The sequence below is a fragment of the Oncorhynchus masou genome, chromosome 29, assembly GCF_036934945.1.
Source record: "Oncorhynchus masou masou isolate Uvic2021 chromosome 29, UVic_Omas_1.1, whole genome shotgun sequence".
In the NCBI taxonomy this organism is placed as follows: Eukaryota; Metazoa; Chordata; class Actinopteri; order Salmoniformes; family Salmonidae; genus Oncorhynchus; species Oncorhynchus masou.
The window spans coordinates 100,558,146-100,574,679 of record NC_088240.1 but is presented as its reverse complement, the minus strand read 5'-3'; the positions used below and the strand labels follow the sequence as shown (position 1 = coordinate 100,574,679).

The 16,534-nt window shown below is 44.0% G+C and overlaps 1 protein-coding gene across 1 annotated transcript in view; it reads left to right on the top strand.

Annotated features, from left to right (window-relative positions):
* Positions 1-2,167, top strand: part of LOC135519880 (sperm-associated antigen 1-like) — a 38,363-nt gene extending 36,196 nt beyond the window's left edge. The window contains exon 13 of the mRNA XM_064945081.1: positions 2,061-2,167. Within this exon, the coding sequence (XP_064801153.1) occupies positions 2,061-2,167 (107 nt within the window). The remainder of the gene's footprint in view (positions 1-2,060) is intronic.
* Positions 2,168-16,534: the final 14,367 nt, after the last annotated feature.

The window sequence follows — 16,534 nt, the reverse complement described above, 5'->3', positions numbered from 1 at the left end:
AGTTCTCTTTTAGATGCTCAGCTATATAGAATTAATAAATACTGATCATTTATGAGGTAGTGGAAATGTGGTCATAATTTGTGCTCAATGGGAAATCCTACTAGCTGGTCTCAAACCCAGGCCACCGGCACCAATGACAAGAACCCTAAAGACTGTCCCAATAAGGTACAGTATTCAGTATATCTATGATGTGTGCTCATTAGGCAAATTTCTCCTCCCTCGGCACTTGTGTAGATCTAAAACAACTTAATAGGGGTATGGCTGTAATGTAACATAGACGCTGGGAGTCAAGTTTAATAATAAACCGAAACATGAGTAGCGTACAGACATTTTTTATTTAACCAGGTAAGTTGACTGACAACACGTTCTCATTTACACAACCTGGGGAATAGTTACAGGGGTGAGGAGGGGGATGAATGAGCCAATTGTAAACTGGGGATTATTAGGTGACCATGATGGTTTGAGGGACAGATAGGGAATTTAGCCAGGATACCAGGGTTAATACCCCTACTCTTACAATAAGTGCCATGGGATCTTTATGACCTCAGAGAGTCAGGACACCTGTTTAACATCCCATCTGAAAGACAGCACCTTACACAGGGCAGTGTCCCCAAACACTTCCCTGGGGTATTGGTATAATTTTTAGATCAGAGGAAAGAGTGCTTCCTACCGGCCCTCTAACATCACTTCCAGCAGCATCTGGTCTCCCATCCAGGGACTGACCAGATAATGAGTGAGGAAATGGAGTCCAGGTGTGTCTCAACTGACCAAGACCAACCCTGCTTAGCTTCAGAAGCAAGCCAGCAGTGGTATGCAGGGTGGTATGCTGCTGACATTAAAAAATATTAATACTGCCAGGGGAATAAACCTAACTGAGTGCCAGATATAGTGGAGATAATGAGTGAGGAAATAGAGTCCAGGTGTGTCTCAACATGAGGAGCTGGTGCGCATAATGATTGATATCAGGTGCGCATAATGATGGTTGCCTAGACCGGTGGTTAGTAAACCGGTGACATAGAACGCTGGCGGGGAGCAGGAGATGTGACATGTAAGCAATAGGGTGAATGCACTTTGCAGTAAATCTCAGCTCTGTTAAAAGTACAGTCAAGAAAAAATATTTTATTGATGATAGTGATTCAGGAGTATCATTAAAACAGGTTAACATGCCCCACCAACATTAGACAACTGTACTGAAAGCATTTACATTTATGAAATACATTTATATTGTAAGGGACTGTTCTCCTTACTCTAATGCCAAAACATGCAAAAACGTTTTTTCAGAGGGTTTTTGCTAACATATATAGAATGTTCCCCTAACTAACAGAAATCTGGCCATTCAAACATTAGGGGAACACTACGTGTAACATGAGAATAACATTTTCTCTCCCTAGACTATAGCTGGGATAGTAATCATTTATCGTCACTCCCATCCAGGTAAAATTATAGAGCATCCATCTGAATTTTGTAAATTAGTAGATAATTATTCTAACTACATAATCATCAGCTCCCCTGGTTCTACTTTACATTGATGAGAAAAGCGACTCTACTGCCTTGTTCTATGGAACTCAGTGATTTATTCACTGTTGCTGGCAGGCCTGCGAGCAGAGATATCTGCCTGATTATTTCATGGTTATGCTTTCTGTCTTCTGGTATGATATTATACTAATGGTTATTAGGAGGGCCTTGATTTACTCCACATGATTGATCCTAGGCAAAATTCACCATATGCAATCCTAGGATTGACCATAGACAATGCGCCATAGGCTCTGGTGTGTTTGATTGGTCACAATAGTGTGGTGCCCTGAGCAGGTGAAAGGTAAATTACAATGCACCGGAGCTTATGATAGGTTGGGAAAGTGAGGTGCACCCGAGCAGGTGAAAGGTAAATTACAATGCACCGGAGCTTATGATAGGTTGGGAAAGTGAGGTGCACCCGAGCAGATGAAAGGTAAATTACAATGCACCGGAGCTTATGATAGGTTGGGAAAGTGAGGTGCACCCGAGCAGGTGAAAGTACCAGAAGTTGTAGTCCTGATCATGAGAGTGTGATGCCACACAAGAGTATGTATTGCAGCAGGCCTTTGTGTCTGTCTGTGCTGTGCTGTGCGAGGAGGGAGCTGCTACTGCTGCAGAGCTCCAGGGTGCCAATCAGAAATATCCCCTCTGACCCTCTCCCCTGCGCCCTCATTAATCCACATATTAATATTTAATGTGATGATTTAAAGTGTATACCATCATTAATGCTCTGTCAATAATTACATCATTAATGTCTGCTGTGTTTGTGTTTACTGGGAGCCAGAGCTCCTCTGTGGCACTGGGGCTGCTGACCTCTCTTAGGGCTCAGAGGGACAGACAAATGGAAGATAGGCCTCTGTCACAGCCATCAGGGTCACTGCACAATATCATCTTCAACTCTGTGGACATAATTCTATGGAAACGGATTGTATCCGAAATTCAAATAACAAACAACCATAAAATACCTTGTCTACTCTATATGTGTGTAACAGGGTTGGTTATTGTTAAGGGAATTTTTATCTATAATGACTAATTATGTATACATTTCAATCAGGATGTACTAATCAGAATACTATTATGTTACTGTATATGTACTAATCAAAATAATAAATGTCACTGTATATGTATGAATTTTCTTATCTGATCCCAGTACTGAAGTGAATGTGGTCAAGAGTTTAGTAACAATGACGGTCTGTTCCTTGGTACAAATGAATCAGACTGGCTATAATGCTTATCTACACAAGAAAACCTTGACTCGTAAATTATATTAAATTGGTAGGGAGACGGATGTGGGAAGGTTTGAGACACAGCCTTGGTACTGGAACGGAGATGGCACGGGGTAGTGTTAGAACTAATGACGTCATTTTCAGTTTATAACCTGTGGTAACCTGTATTGTGGCAGTACTCTCTTGAATAAAGGCTGTTACTTGACTTTTAAGACTGGGCTCTGTCCATTCCTATAAAATAAGGGTCTTACAAATTCTTATGAATTGACAGTGTTTAACTTTAATTGGGAATTAAAACAGAGGAATTAAATTTAACAGTTATGTTTCTACTTGCCACTGCAGAAATATGTATTCATTGTTTATGTATTTCTATTGGTTGGTTCAAGTCAGATGTCAATAAGGTGTTTGAGTGGGCATGATCTGAGTGGGCATTCTATGTTGGATGTCTTGTTTGTCTATTTCTATGTCTGGCCTGATATGGTTCTCAATCAGAGGCAAGTGTTAGTCATTGTCTCTGATTGGGAACCATATTTATGTAGCCTGTTTGGTGTTGGGTTTTGTGGGTGATTGTTCCTGTCTCTGTGTTAGTGTTCACCAAACAGGCTCGGTCACTTTGGATTTTCTTTTTTTCTTGTTTTGGAAGAGAAGAGAAGAGAACGAGCGCCATTCTCCTTGCGGAGATGGTGCTAAATACATCAACACGGTCGGTCCCTGGGATTGGGCTGGCCAACATGATTCGTTTTGCTTGGAAGGAAAAGGAGTTAGAGCCTTTAGGACGGGAATCTTTTGGAAGGATAATATTGATGGGGATTCTAAAGCTGACGGTGAAGGACGTGTTTTGTTTCCAAGGCAACTCGTTGGAGGGAGCATACGACGTGGCGCTATATACAGAAGAAAAGCACGATGATATCCTGAGAAGGGCAAGAGCAGTGGGAGGTGAGAGGCCGATGTGCCACTACGAAATAACAAGCCTGGCGAAGAATAACTTTAGGGTTGTAACTGTCAACATTTACAACCCTTACGTTAAGGACGAAGAGGTGAGGGCTTTTCTGCGGAGATACATGGATAACGTCTCCTCAGCTAGGCACCTCAAAGACTCCCTTGGGTTTTGGAATGGGAGGAGAGGCTTCCAGGCCCTTCTCAGGGAGGACCCAAAGGGACATGGTGGCTACCTCCATCCTCCTGCTATGTTCTCCCTTGGGGTTGACAGGGGGACGTTGTTTTATGCACGTCAGCCCCTATTTTGCAGGCGCTGTATGGCCTACGGACACATTTTCGCCTCGTGCAGCATGAGAAAATGCAGATTTTGTGGATCTGAGGATCACGAGGCGAGGGATTGTGACAAGCTTAAGACATGCCATGGGTGTGGCTCGTCAGCACACCTGTGGCGGAGGTGCCCGGCCCGTCAGAGGTCATATGCGTCTGCGGCTGGGGAGGGGGCAGGAGCGGGGGATGGGGGAAGAAGAGGAGGGGAAGGAAGCATGCCTCATGACAAGAGTACAAGTCCAGAGGGGAAGGCCACAAGGAAGGAGGAGGAGCAAGAAGCGGCGGATGGAAGAGAGAAGGAAACGGAAGGCACGGGAGTAGGAGAACCAGGAAAAGCGGCGGGAGAAGGCAACCGAGTGGAGGAGCATGGGAGAGAAGAAAGCGAGGGAGGAGTGGTGGAGAAGGAGACGGTGGAAGAGCAAGTGGACTGGGGGGAAAGTGACATGGTGGAAGAGATGAGGGGTATGGAGGAGGAGCTGGCGGGGGGAGGGTGGTATCTCTCCACTGCCGCCATCACCAAAGAAGAGAATGAAGAGGAGGGTGCGATTGGCCGACAGTGAGGGGGAGGGGATGGCCAAGAGAGTGATGGGGGTGGGAGAAACCTCTGGGTTGCTGCTGGTTTCCCCAGGCTCTCAACTTCATTTGGGTGGGGACACACCTAACAAGACTCAGGACTGGGTACAGTAGGAGGTGGGGAGTTTTTTGTTTGGGGACTCAGCCTCCCCAATTTTTTTCCAAACCAGCTGCAACACTGGGGAGGGGGAGGATTGTGGGGGTAGACCCAGGGTGCAGGGCACCCCGGAGCCAAACACTATTCCTGCATCCTGGGATGGTGTGATGGAGGAAGAGGGGGGGATGTTGGGATTACGGATGGTGTTCTCACCGGTAGATATGGAGCAGGGGAGCATCGGGTGAGTCTCCTGTTTTTGTTTTTTTTCTGTCTGGGTTTAGAATTTGAGTGTATTACATGTTTTATTTTTTCATGGAGTCTAATTTTACTTTTGTTAGTTTAAATGGAAGGGGTTTAACCTGTTGATGCTCTGGGGGCGCTATTTCATTTTTGGATGAAAAACGTTCCCGTTTTAAACAAGATATTTTGTCACAAAAAGATGCTCGACTATGCATATAATTGATAGCATTCGAAAGAAAACACTCTGACGTGTCCAGAACTACCAATATATTTTCTGTGCGTGCCCTAGAACGTGAGCTTCAGGCAAAACCAAGATGAGACGGCATCCAGGAAATGAGCAGGATTTTTGAGGCTCTGTTTTCCATTGTCTCCTTATATGGCTGTGAATGCGAGAGGAATGAGCCTGCCCTTTCTGTCGTTTCCCCAAGGTGTCTGCAGCATTGTGACGTATTTGTAGGCAGATCATTGGAAGATTGACCATAAGAGACCACATTTACCAGGTGTCCGCCCGGTGTCCTGCGCCGAAATTGGTGCGTAAAAGTCACCTGCCAGTATTTTTCCATGGGATACAGAGAGGAAAGCAAGCTTCCACGAACTGCATATCAATGAAGAGATATGTGAAAAAACACCTTGAGGATTGATTCCAAACAACGTTTGCCATGTTTCGGTCGATATTATGTAGTTAATCCGGAAAAGTTTTACGTTGTAGGTGACTGAATTTTCGGTTCGTTTCGGTAGCCAGACGCAATGTAGAAAACGGAACGATTTCTCCTACACACAGACGCTTTCAGGAAAAACTGCGCATTTGGTATGTAACTGAGAGTCTCCTCATTGAAAACATCAGAAGCTCTTCAAAGGTAAATGATTTTATTTATTTGGTTATCTGGTTTTTGTGAAAATGTTGCGTGCTAAATGCTACTCAAAATGCTATGCTAGCTTTGCATACTCTTACACAAATTAGTCAATTTCTATGGTTCAAAAGCATATTTTGAAAATCTGAGATGACAGTGTTGTTAAGAAAAGGCTAAGCTTGAGAGCAGACGCATTATTTTCATTCCGGATCCGGGTTTGTGACTAAAGCCTCAGGCTCATTAGCATAACGCAACGTTAACGATTTCTGAAAATCGCAAATAAAATTACATTTACATTTACATTTAAATGACTTAAATGTAAATGTAAATGTAATTTTATTTGCGATTTTCAGAAATCATTAACGTTGCGTTATGCTAATGAGCCTGAGGCTTTAGTCACAAACCCGGATCCGGGATGGGGAGTTTCAAGAAGTTAAGAGATATTGTTAAGATGAGGGCGGTTTTTAGTTATTTGGAGGGTGTGGGGTTTGATTTTTGTTTTTTACAGGAGGTTCACCCGAGGGATGGAGGGGATGTTAGTAGATTTAAGAGGGAGTGGGACAAGGGGGAGTCGGTTTGGGGTGTAGGGGGGGTGCACTCATCGGGGGTAGGGATTTTGTGTGGGCACAGGGAGGTAAAAGTGGAGGATTCTTTTGTGGTAATGCAGGGGAGGGTTATAGGGGTGGATGTCACGATAAGGGATTGTACATTTAGATTAGTGGTGGTGTATGGGCCACAGGTGGTGGCAGACAGGAGGGAGATGGTGGACTGTCTGACGTCCCTGTGTGTCACAAATAGGAAATTAGTGATAGGGGGGGATTTTAATACAGATTTAGGAAGAGGGGGGATAGCAGTGCAGGTGCCATTGCCAGGCTAATGGCTTGCCATGGTCTGGTAGATGGTGGTATGCACACTACTCCGAAAATGGACGGTCCTACATGACGTAACACCAGGGGGGTTGAGCGGAGGCTCGATTATATTTTTGTACCCAGGTCTTTGGGTAAGTTGTCTGGGCGGCTGTTGCCTGTTTTCTTTTCGGATCACGACGGGGTGCTCCTGCAGGTGGGGTCGCCAGTTTGCCTCTTTGGTAAGGGGTACTGGAAGCTAGATCGGGATGTGCTGGAGGAGCAGGCTTTTATTGACGGGTTTTATGGTTTCTTTAGGAGGCTTGAGGGCCTCCGGTCCATGTGCGAGAGGGTGTTAGAGTGGTGGGAATTAGTTAAGGTGAGGATTAGGGCTTTTATAATAGGGTATTGCAAGAGGAAAAAAAGGGAGAAGAGGAGGGAGGTGGATCGTATCCAAAGGTTAATTGAACTCGAATTCGAGGCAGGCAACCTCGGCGGGTCGTTTGACTGGGAGAGATCCGCAACCCTAAAGGCGCAGCTCAGGGATTTGCAGGAGCGGAAGGCTCGAGCTTTCCTGGAGCGTGCGCATAGTGGCTTTCTAGAACATAATGAGACTTGTTCTGCTATGTTCTTTAAGTTGGTTAGGGCAAGACAGAGTAGGAAGGTAATGCATGGTGTTAGGGAAGAAAATGGTAGTATAGTTAGAGAACCAGAGGATATGGTCAGGGTGACAACTGATCATTTCCAAGGTTTATTTAAGGAAAGGGAAATAGATGTAGAGCAGGGAAATGTGTTTTTAGAACACTTGTCCAGGCGGTTGCCGGAGGACATTAGAGAAGTGATGGAGGCCCAGATCTCACTAGAAGAGGTTGAGGGCGCTCTTAGGAGGATGGGAAAAGGGAAGGTGCCTGGGATGGATGGGCTGCCGGCTGAGTTTTATCTTAAGTTTTGGGGTATACTTGGACCAGTGGTCCTCGAAGTCTTGAAGGCCATCCTTGAGACGGGGGTCCCGGGGGGATCAATGGCTGTTGGTGTGCTGTCACTTTTATATAAGAAGGGGGAAGTAACAGACCTTGGCAACTGGCGGCCGTTGACCATGCTGTGTGTAGATTACAAGCTACTTGCAAAGGTTTTAGCAGACCGGTTGCGCACAGCACTTCCCTACGTCGTTCATGAGGATCAGACGTGCGGGGTAGAGGGCCGCTCTATTAGATGGAACCAGTTAATCAGGGACTCCATCGCTTGGGTTGAAGATAGAGGACTGCCTTTTATGGTAGCAGCACTAGATCAGGCGAAAGCCTTCGATCGCGTGAATAGATCCTTTTTATTCAGAGTGTTAGGTTGATTAGGATTTGGGGAGAAGTTTATAGGATGGATTCGTACATTATATGTTGGAGCGGGGTGCCGAGTTAGTGTAAATAGTCACTTGGGTGACGTTTTTGACCTCTCGTCTGGGGTCAGGCAGGGGTGCCCACTCTCGGCTCTCCTCTTCGTTCTGTACATGGAGCCTCTGGGGGCTGCCATTAGGGCAGACACAGGGGTGGAAGGTTTGCTGATCCCTGGAAGTGGTGGACTGCGTGTTAAGATGACGCAGTACGCCGACGACACTTCCTTGCTGTTGTGCAAGGACTCGTGCCTGACAAGGTCCCTTGCCATCTTTGGGGATTTCACCCGAGCGTCGGAAGCAGTTCTGAACCATGCAAAGTCTTCCGTCAAGTTTTTCGGAAGATGGCGCGGTAGAACGGATGTGCCTGGGGGGTTATCTCTCTGTGAGGGGGCCCTGAGGATTCTCGGGGTCCATTTTGAGACCTCCGGCTCAGCGACGCTAAACTGGAACATGCGTATCGCAGTGGTACAGAGGAAGCTAGCAATGTGGAAAGCTAGGTATTTGTCATTTATGGGCAAAGTCCTGGTCCTAAAGGTGGATGTGTTGCCGTCTCTTTTTGTATTTGGCATACATCTACCCATTGCCGGCTTGTCTGAGGAGGCCTCTAGTGAGGCTTGTGTTTCAGTTTATGTGGAGTGGCAGGTGCGAGTGGGTCGCCAGGGCACGCATGATCTGTCCCATCGGGGAGGGAGGTAGGGGGTACCACATTTCCCCCTCAAGCTGGACAAAATTTTGTTTCTTTCTTGTTAACGGAGCTTGCTCAGCCAGTGATACACCCGTCCGGTTACCTCCTGCGGGTATTTTTCTCGTATCAGGCGAGAAGCATAATGGTGTGGTCTAACACGGGTCCTCGGGCGGAACAGCTGCCGTGGCACTTTGGTCATGCGGCCAAGTGGCTGCGTGCGCACCCTGAGGTTGAAGTTGCCCGAGCAGGTTTAGATCATAGGCACCTGTACGAGGAGGTCAGAAAGGCAGGGAGTCCGGCGCCTGTAGTGGGCATCTCGGAAGTGGTCTGGGAGGGAGTGCAGGCGCGGGGTCTGGACAACAGGCTCAAGGACCTGAATTGGTTGAGCCTTCATAAGGGTTTGCCGGTACGTTCCATCTTGTACCGGTATAGTTTGGTGCAATCCCCCACCTGTCCAAGATCCTCTTGTGGCAGGGAGGAGACTGTGCGCCATGTCTTTTGGGACTGTGCCTTTGCCGGAGTAGTATGGGCTAGGGCACGGGTGTTGTTAGGTTTGGTAAAGGGGGATTTTGTATTCACGTGGGCCAGGTTAGAGAGGGGTGTAGGGAGAGCGAGAGGGACGGATAGGGACAGGTTTCTGCTCTGGCTTCTCATGAGTCTCTTTAAACGGGGGCTGTGGGAAGCAAGGCAGAACATGGTGAAGACAGGGAGAGATTGGGGGGTGGAAGGGATAGTGAGGAGAGTGGAAGGAGATTTGAGGGGGAGGATGAAGAGGGAGGAGAGGAAGTGGGGGCAGCATGCTGCTCGGGAGAGGTGGAAGGGGGGTTTAGGGCTGGGTGTCATTTAGATTTGTAAGAGGATAGATTAGGGACGAGGAGATAGGGAAAGGTATTTTGTAGGGTGACGGGGAGGGAAGATGCTCCCCTGAGGTTTTGTTTGGGGTTTATGTTTAGTTTAATTAGTTTAATTAAAATACCATTATTTGAGTATGTATGTAAATTATGAGTTGTAAAGAATGAATGGTATTGAAGATAATAAATTATTTTTTATAAAAAAAAAAGATAGGGCTGGTTAGGGTTTCGTACATTTATTGTTTTTGTTAGTCTATTCATGTATAGTTTTCTTTATTAAAGAACCATGAATAGAAACCACACTGCATTTTGGTCTGCCTCTCCTTCAACTCAAGAGAACTGTTAGTGGTATGTCATTTGCAAGCTTGCAGATAGGGGGAGATGGTGAATGTCAATTCTTCCCAGTCTGATATCGACATGCAAGCGGTAGGTCAAATTCTCAAATGGTGCTTTTTATTTATAAGGTGTGTGAGTTCACTATGTGCAGGTGATGAAATAGAGAAGCATAGAATGCTGAGCCAGCCACCAACAGCAATTGGTGTTATGATAAGTATGGGCTGATAATAGTAATTAGATACATGTATGATGATTTTTAAGAAAGGACAGCTTTCGCTGGAACTAACACAATGCATGTTTTAAAAGAGGGTTTACACCAACAGTTTTAGATGCTCATGCTCTATTTTCGATACACATTCAGTAATGTGGATTTGAGATTATGGATATGAACTAGGATCAAGAGGTCATGGGTTTGAAACCAGTAAAAAACAGTTTGTAAAGTAACTAAGTAAAAATACTTGAAGTGCTAAGTATTTTTTTGGGGGGGTGTCTGTACAATACTTTACTATTTACATTTTTGACTACCTTTACAAAAGAAAATATGTACTTTTTACTCCCTGTCACGACCGTCGTATTAATAATTAGACCAAGGTGCCGTGTGAGTAGATTTCCATGTTTTAATGATAGTAAAATAACGAAATACATAAGAGATATTGTTTTGTATGAGTGCCTATCGCAGGTGGGAAAAAGGACACACTAAGTATGATCTCCAATTAGAGGTAACGAATATCAGCTGCCTCCAATTGGGAACCGCACGCACACACCAACAGAATATAATACCTAGAAACTCCCCTAGACACACGCCCTGACCTATTACACCATAGAGAACCCTGAGGGCTCTCTATGGTCAGGGCGTGACACTCTCATACATTTTCCCTGAAACCCAAAGGTACTTGTTACATTTTGAATGCTTAGCATGAAAAGAAAATGGTCCAATTCAGGCACTTATTAAGAGAACATGTTGTCATTCATCCCTACTGCCTGGTGGACTCGCTAAACACCAATGCTTTGTTTGTAAATTATGTCTGAGTGTTGCAGTGTGCCCCTAGCTATCTGTACATTTTAAAAACAAGAAAATGCTGTCTGGTTTGCTTTATATAAGGAATTTCAAGTTAATTATATCATTTAGTTTTACTTTTGACATTTAAAGCTTGAATCTTTAGTTGCTACATGCATTTTTGGACTAAAAATGAATTATATACAGTGCCTTCAGAAAGTAATCACACCCCTACAGACTGAATTTAGAATGGATTAAATTGGGATTGTTTCACTGGCCTACACACAATAACCATAATCTAAAACACAAGGCCAAATCTACACTGGAGTTGCTTACCAAGAAGACAGTGAATGTTCCTGAGTGTCCATGTTACAGTTTTGACTGAAACCTATATAAATCTATAGCAAGACCTGAAAATGTTTGTCTAGCAATGATCAACAGTCAATTTGACAGAGCTTGAAGAATTTTGAAAAGAATAATGGGCAAATGTTGCACAATCCAGGTGTGGAAGTCTCTTACAGACTTACCCCGAAAGACTCTCAGCAAGTGGCGATTTTAGCATGTAAACCTTGGTGTGGCAAAAAAAACAAGTGGAATGCATGCCAGCAAAGCCACTACACATAACAATACTAAACAATACATTAATTGCACTATAAAGGTGACAAACGGTACCCACAAACTGTTAGGGCCTACATAAAGCAGTCCCAACATCTTATCACTGCTACACCTGGCTTTCAGCTGAGCCTTGTCTTGCAGCGAAACAATTCATTCAGCCTCATTTACTGCCTTTAAAAAAACACTGCTGATATGGCTAACTTGCTTAAAAAAATGTGGTTTCTAATGACAATTGAGATGTACACAACTATGGCATAAGGGGACGACGAGGATAAGAGGCAATCCATAATTTCAATTAAGACAATGAGCGAGCTTGGATGGACGTAACGTTAGTCAATAACTTTGTTGAGCACTTTTGAAATGTACATTGAACGATTTCAGAAGATGAGCCGTTCTTACAGTGCTCTCCCTGTACACCATGTCAGAACCGTAGGATAAATAAAGGAGACATATGCAGACAATGAAAGCTCTCACAATATTTGATCATTACAATTCTCTCAAACAGCTTATTGGCTACAGTAGAACAGTCAGAACAGTAGGAGAAATTAAGAGGGGTAAATAGACTGGATTATTAGAGTGAGGCACATGGGCTACTAACATCTTACTACACAACATACACTGGGGCCCCACAAGGGTGCGTTCTGAGCCCTCTCCTGTACTCCCTGTTCACCCACGACTGCGTGGCCACGCACGCCTCCAACTCAATCATCAAGTTTGCGGACGACACAACAGTTGTAGGCTTGATTACCAACAACGACGAGACGGCCTACAGGGAGGAGGTGAGGGCCCTCGGAGTGTGGTGTCAGGAAAATAACCTCACACTCAACGTCAACAAAACTAAGGAGATGATTGTGGACTTCAGGAAACAGCAGAGGGAACACCCCCCTATCCACATCGATGGAACAGTAGTGGAGAGAGTAGCAAGTTTTAAGGTCCTCGGCATACACATCACAGACAAACTGAATTGGTCCACTCACACAGACAGCATCGTGAAGAAGGCGCAGCAGCGCCTCTTCAACCTCAGGAGGCTGAAGAAATTCGGCTTGTCACCAAAAGCACTCACAAACTTCTACAGATGCACAATCGAGAGCATCCTGGCGGGCTGTATCACCGCCTGGTACAGCAACTGCTCCGCCCTCAACCGTAAGGCTCTCCAGAGGGTAGTGAGGTCTGCACAACGCATCACCGGGGGCATACTACCTGCCCTCCAGGACACCTACACCACCCGATGTTACAGGAAGGCCATAAAGATCATCAAGGACATCAACCACCCGAGCCACTGCCTGTTCACCCCGTTATCATCCAGAAGGCGAGGTCAGTACAGGTGCATCAAAGCTGGGACCGAGAGACTGAAAAACAGCCTCTATCTCAAGGCCATCAGACTGTTAAACAACCACCACTAACATTGAGTGGCTGCTGCCAACACACTGACACTGACTCAACTCCAGCCACTTTAATAATGGGAATTGATGGGAAATTATGTAAATATATCACTAGCCACTTTAAACAATGCTACCTCATATAATGTTACTTACCCTACATTATCCTTCTCATATGCATATGTATATACTGTACTCTATATCATCGACTGCATCCTTATGTAATACATGTATCACTAGCCACTTTAACTATGTGTTATGCACTTGAGTGAGGACCCAAAAGCGGTTTAACAAAAACAGAGTTCTTTAATGACACAGGAAAGACATAGATCCTCTTCAGACGTAAATAATGGCAAAAATAGACAACCCGCAGAGAGGGCGACAAATGAAACATAAAGTCCCTCTGATAAATAACAAGAGAGTCCCCTTCTTAGCAGCAGAGGAGAATAGCTGGGTTAGCGGCGACAGGCTGCAGGTCGCTCTGGGTAGGCGTGGGTCATAGAGGAACAGCATCAGATGAACTGGACACAGTGCAAACGAAAGACAGTTAGCTGAGTACAGGATGCACCTGCCAGGCAGATTCCGACAGGATAGGACAAGGATGAAGCAAACGAGACGATAGCTTGCTTCTGGCATGAGAAGCTCAAACGAGAATCTGACACCGAAAGTAGCAGGAACAGAGAAAGAAATAGAGACCTAATCAGAGGGAAAAAGGGAACAGGTGGGGAAAGGGTGAACGAGGTAGTTAGAGGAGATGAGGAACAGCTGGAGAAGGAGAGAAAGAGAAGGTAACCTAATAAGACCAGCAGAGAGAGACAGAGTGAAGAGAAAGAACAGGAACAAGACATAATAAGACATGACACTATGCCACTTTGTTTACATACTCATCTCATATGTATATACTGTTCTCGACACCATCTACTGTATCTTGCCTATGCTGCTCTGTACCATCACTCATTCATATATCCTTATGTTCATATTCTTTATCCCCTTACACTGTGTATAAGACAGTAGTTTAGGAATTGTTAGTTAGATTACTTGTTGGTTATTACTGCATTGTCAGAACTAGAAGCACAAGCATTTCGCTACACTCGCATTAACATCTGCTAACCATGTGTATGTGACAAATAAAATTTGATTTGATTTGATTTTTACACTTAGTATTAGTTTTTTAGCTACAGTATACATAGCTCCCTGGCATATTACATACAGTGCCTTTTGCCACATTTGGAGAGAGTTTGCTGCACTGAAAGTAAAGGGGCTGAATAATTTTGCACGCCCAATTTTTCAGTTTTTGATTTGTTAAAAAAGTTTGAAATATCCAATAAATGTCGTTCCACTTCATGATTGTGTCCCACTTGTTGATTCTTCACAAAAAAATACAGTTTTATATCTTTATGTTTGAAGCCTGAAATGTGGCAAAAGGTCGCAAAGTTCAAGGGGGCCGAATACTTTCGCAAGGCACTGTAATTTATGAAGTAACATACAAAACATTTTTGGACTCACATTGTTGTGCTCGGCTCACTTGAACAGGAAGGTGGCGCAGCAGTCCTCCAAGTTAACAGTTGTTTTGAGTGTGGCATGTCGTGGAAAATTGCAAGATTAGGTTTTAATAATTGTATTGCATTATAATGGATGTTTTATTCGACAGAATAGATTATTGTGTGTGTGTTCCACTGAGGATAGCACTGACAGAGGAGATTTACGATGTCTTCGAGTGATAAAACCTAAAGAGCATTCCAGATAACATGAGGTAATGGATCTGTGCTATGAAGTACCAGGAACGAGATTAGAATCTCGTTTTAGAGACCAAACTGAGCGATAATTTATAGCGAATGCTATCTGGCTAAGGGATACTCCTTTCTCAAGTAAAAGTCCCTTTGTGAAGAGTTCCTAAGGTTGGTGGTTCGCCATGTAGGCTGAGAGGGGTGTAGCTTGGCTATAAAAGATCTTTGTAATTTCCTCACTTTTCAATGGTTCGTTGAAGATAGCACATCATTGAAAATCAAAAAGGCTATTGCAAAGCTCTTATTAAAAAATATGTAGTTTAAGTATAACTTTGACTGGTGTGTGAAGTTTAACTTGCTCCTCATTTGGTAAAGCAGATAATGCCACCACAGGCACAAAAGAATGTGTTCTTAACTGAGTTGCCTAGTTAAATAAAGGTGAAATTATTTTTAAAAAGAAAGGGAAAAAAAGAGCATGTACACTGATTGTTTAAAGCAAAACTATCAAACCTATCGCTGATGGTGAACCTTAGCTATCGAAATAAAATCTCTTCAGCAGATAGCCTATAGCCAGATCAGAGTTGTCTCTGGTAGCTTACTTTTATTCCAGTAAAATACCATTTTCAACAGCGCATAGTTCACAATAACCAATTAAATTGCAAGGTTGTCACTCAGCTAATAAAGCCTAATATCGCGCAAGCCATTTTAGCATTTAAATGCTGAATGTGCCATGCAGATGTGCAAGATCAGGAAGAGGCCGCCTAGCTCCTGTTGGTCAGCATGCGAACCTGGGTACAGTGCGCAGTTTGACTAGGCTACTGATATTCCCTCCGGTTGTTCGGCATGGAAAATGACTTCTAGATCAATGATTGTCAACAACATTACATGCAGTTTGACACTGAAGGAAAGGACACATCATTTGTCACAAAATATGAGGAATTTTCGGGAAGGTAGAAAGAAAGTAATATATAATGTTAGTGAATTGGTGATTCGTACCGTTTGATTCGATTTTCTGACTGATGCATGTTACATTTTGGATCCGTTTGGGGTCCAAAGCTACTATATATATTTCCCGCAATTTGATTTTGAAATGTTATACAGCCAGAAGCCTTTTTACTCTATCCCAGAGCAGCAGGCTCCAGCGAAACAGGCCCGGGCTGGGCAGACTCTTTCATTACAGGAATCATGAGGATAATGCACTTTGACCAAATCATAGTTTTAGCTGCCAAAAAAATAGAAAACATCCTAACTTGTTAGTGAGGTGACTATGTAATAAATGTTTAGCTCACACTGTGACCAACAACAAAAATTTAACTTGCACAGCCAAGTCAAAAGATCGCAAAATGCAACTAAATGGCCACATTCTGGAGCCCTGCCCCTTGACATACTGTGGCTATATTGTACTCAAAGTTCTGTCATCCAATAACAGCATTGCAACATTACAAAGAGAAAACCTTTACAATTCTACTAATCTTATGCATGCTTTTGATTGGACTAAACAAATAACACTGAAAAGCTATCAATCTCTCCAAAAACTCTTGTCCAGTCCATTTACTAGTAAGATTTTAGTCAGAGATTATTTACTTTCATCTCATTTATCGTCAACCAAAATGAAAAAAACATTTGAACTTAGTAAAAAAAGAAAATTGGGGTCTAAATTTTGGTCAGTTATCGTCTTGTCAATTGACACTGGAAAAATAGCTGTTTGACAAATATTTTTGTTAACTGCGTTCATCCACCTCTGGCCTGCTCGCCTCCCTACCACTGAGGAAGTACAGTTCCCGCTCAGCCCAGTCAAAACTGTTCGCTGCTCTGGCCCCCCAATGGTGGAACAAACTCCCTCACGACGCCAGGACAGCGGAGTCAATCACCACCTTCCGGAGACACCTGAAACCCCACCTCTTCAAGGAATACCTAGGATAGGATAAAGCAATCCTTCTCACC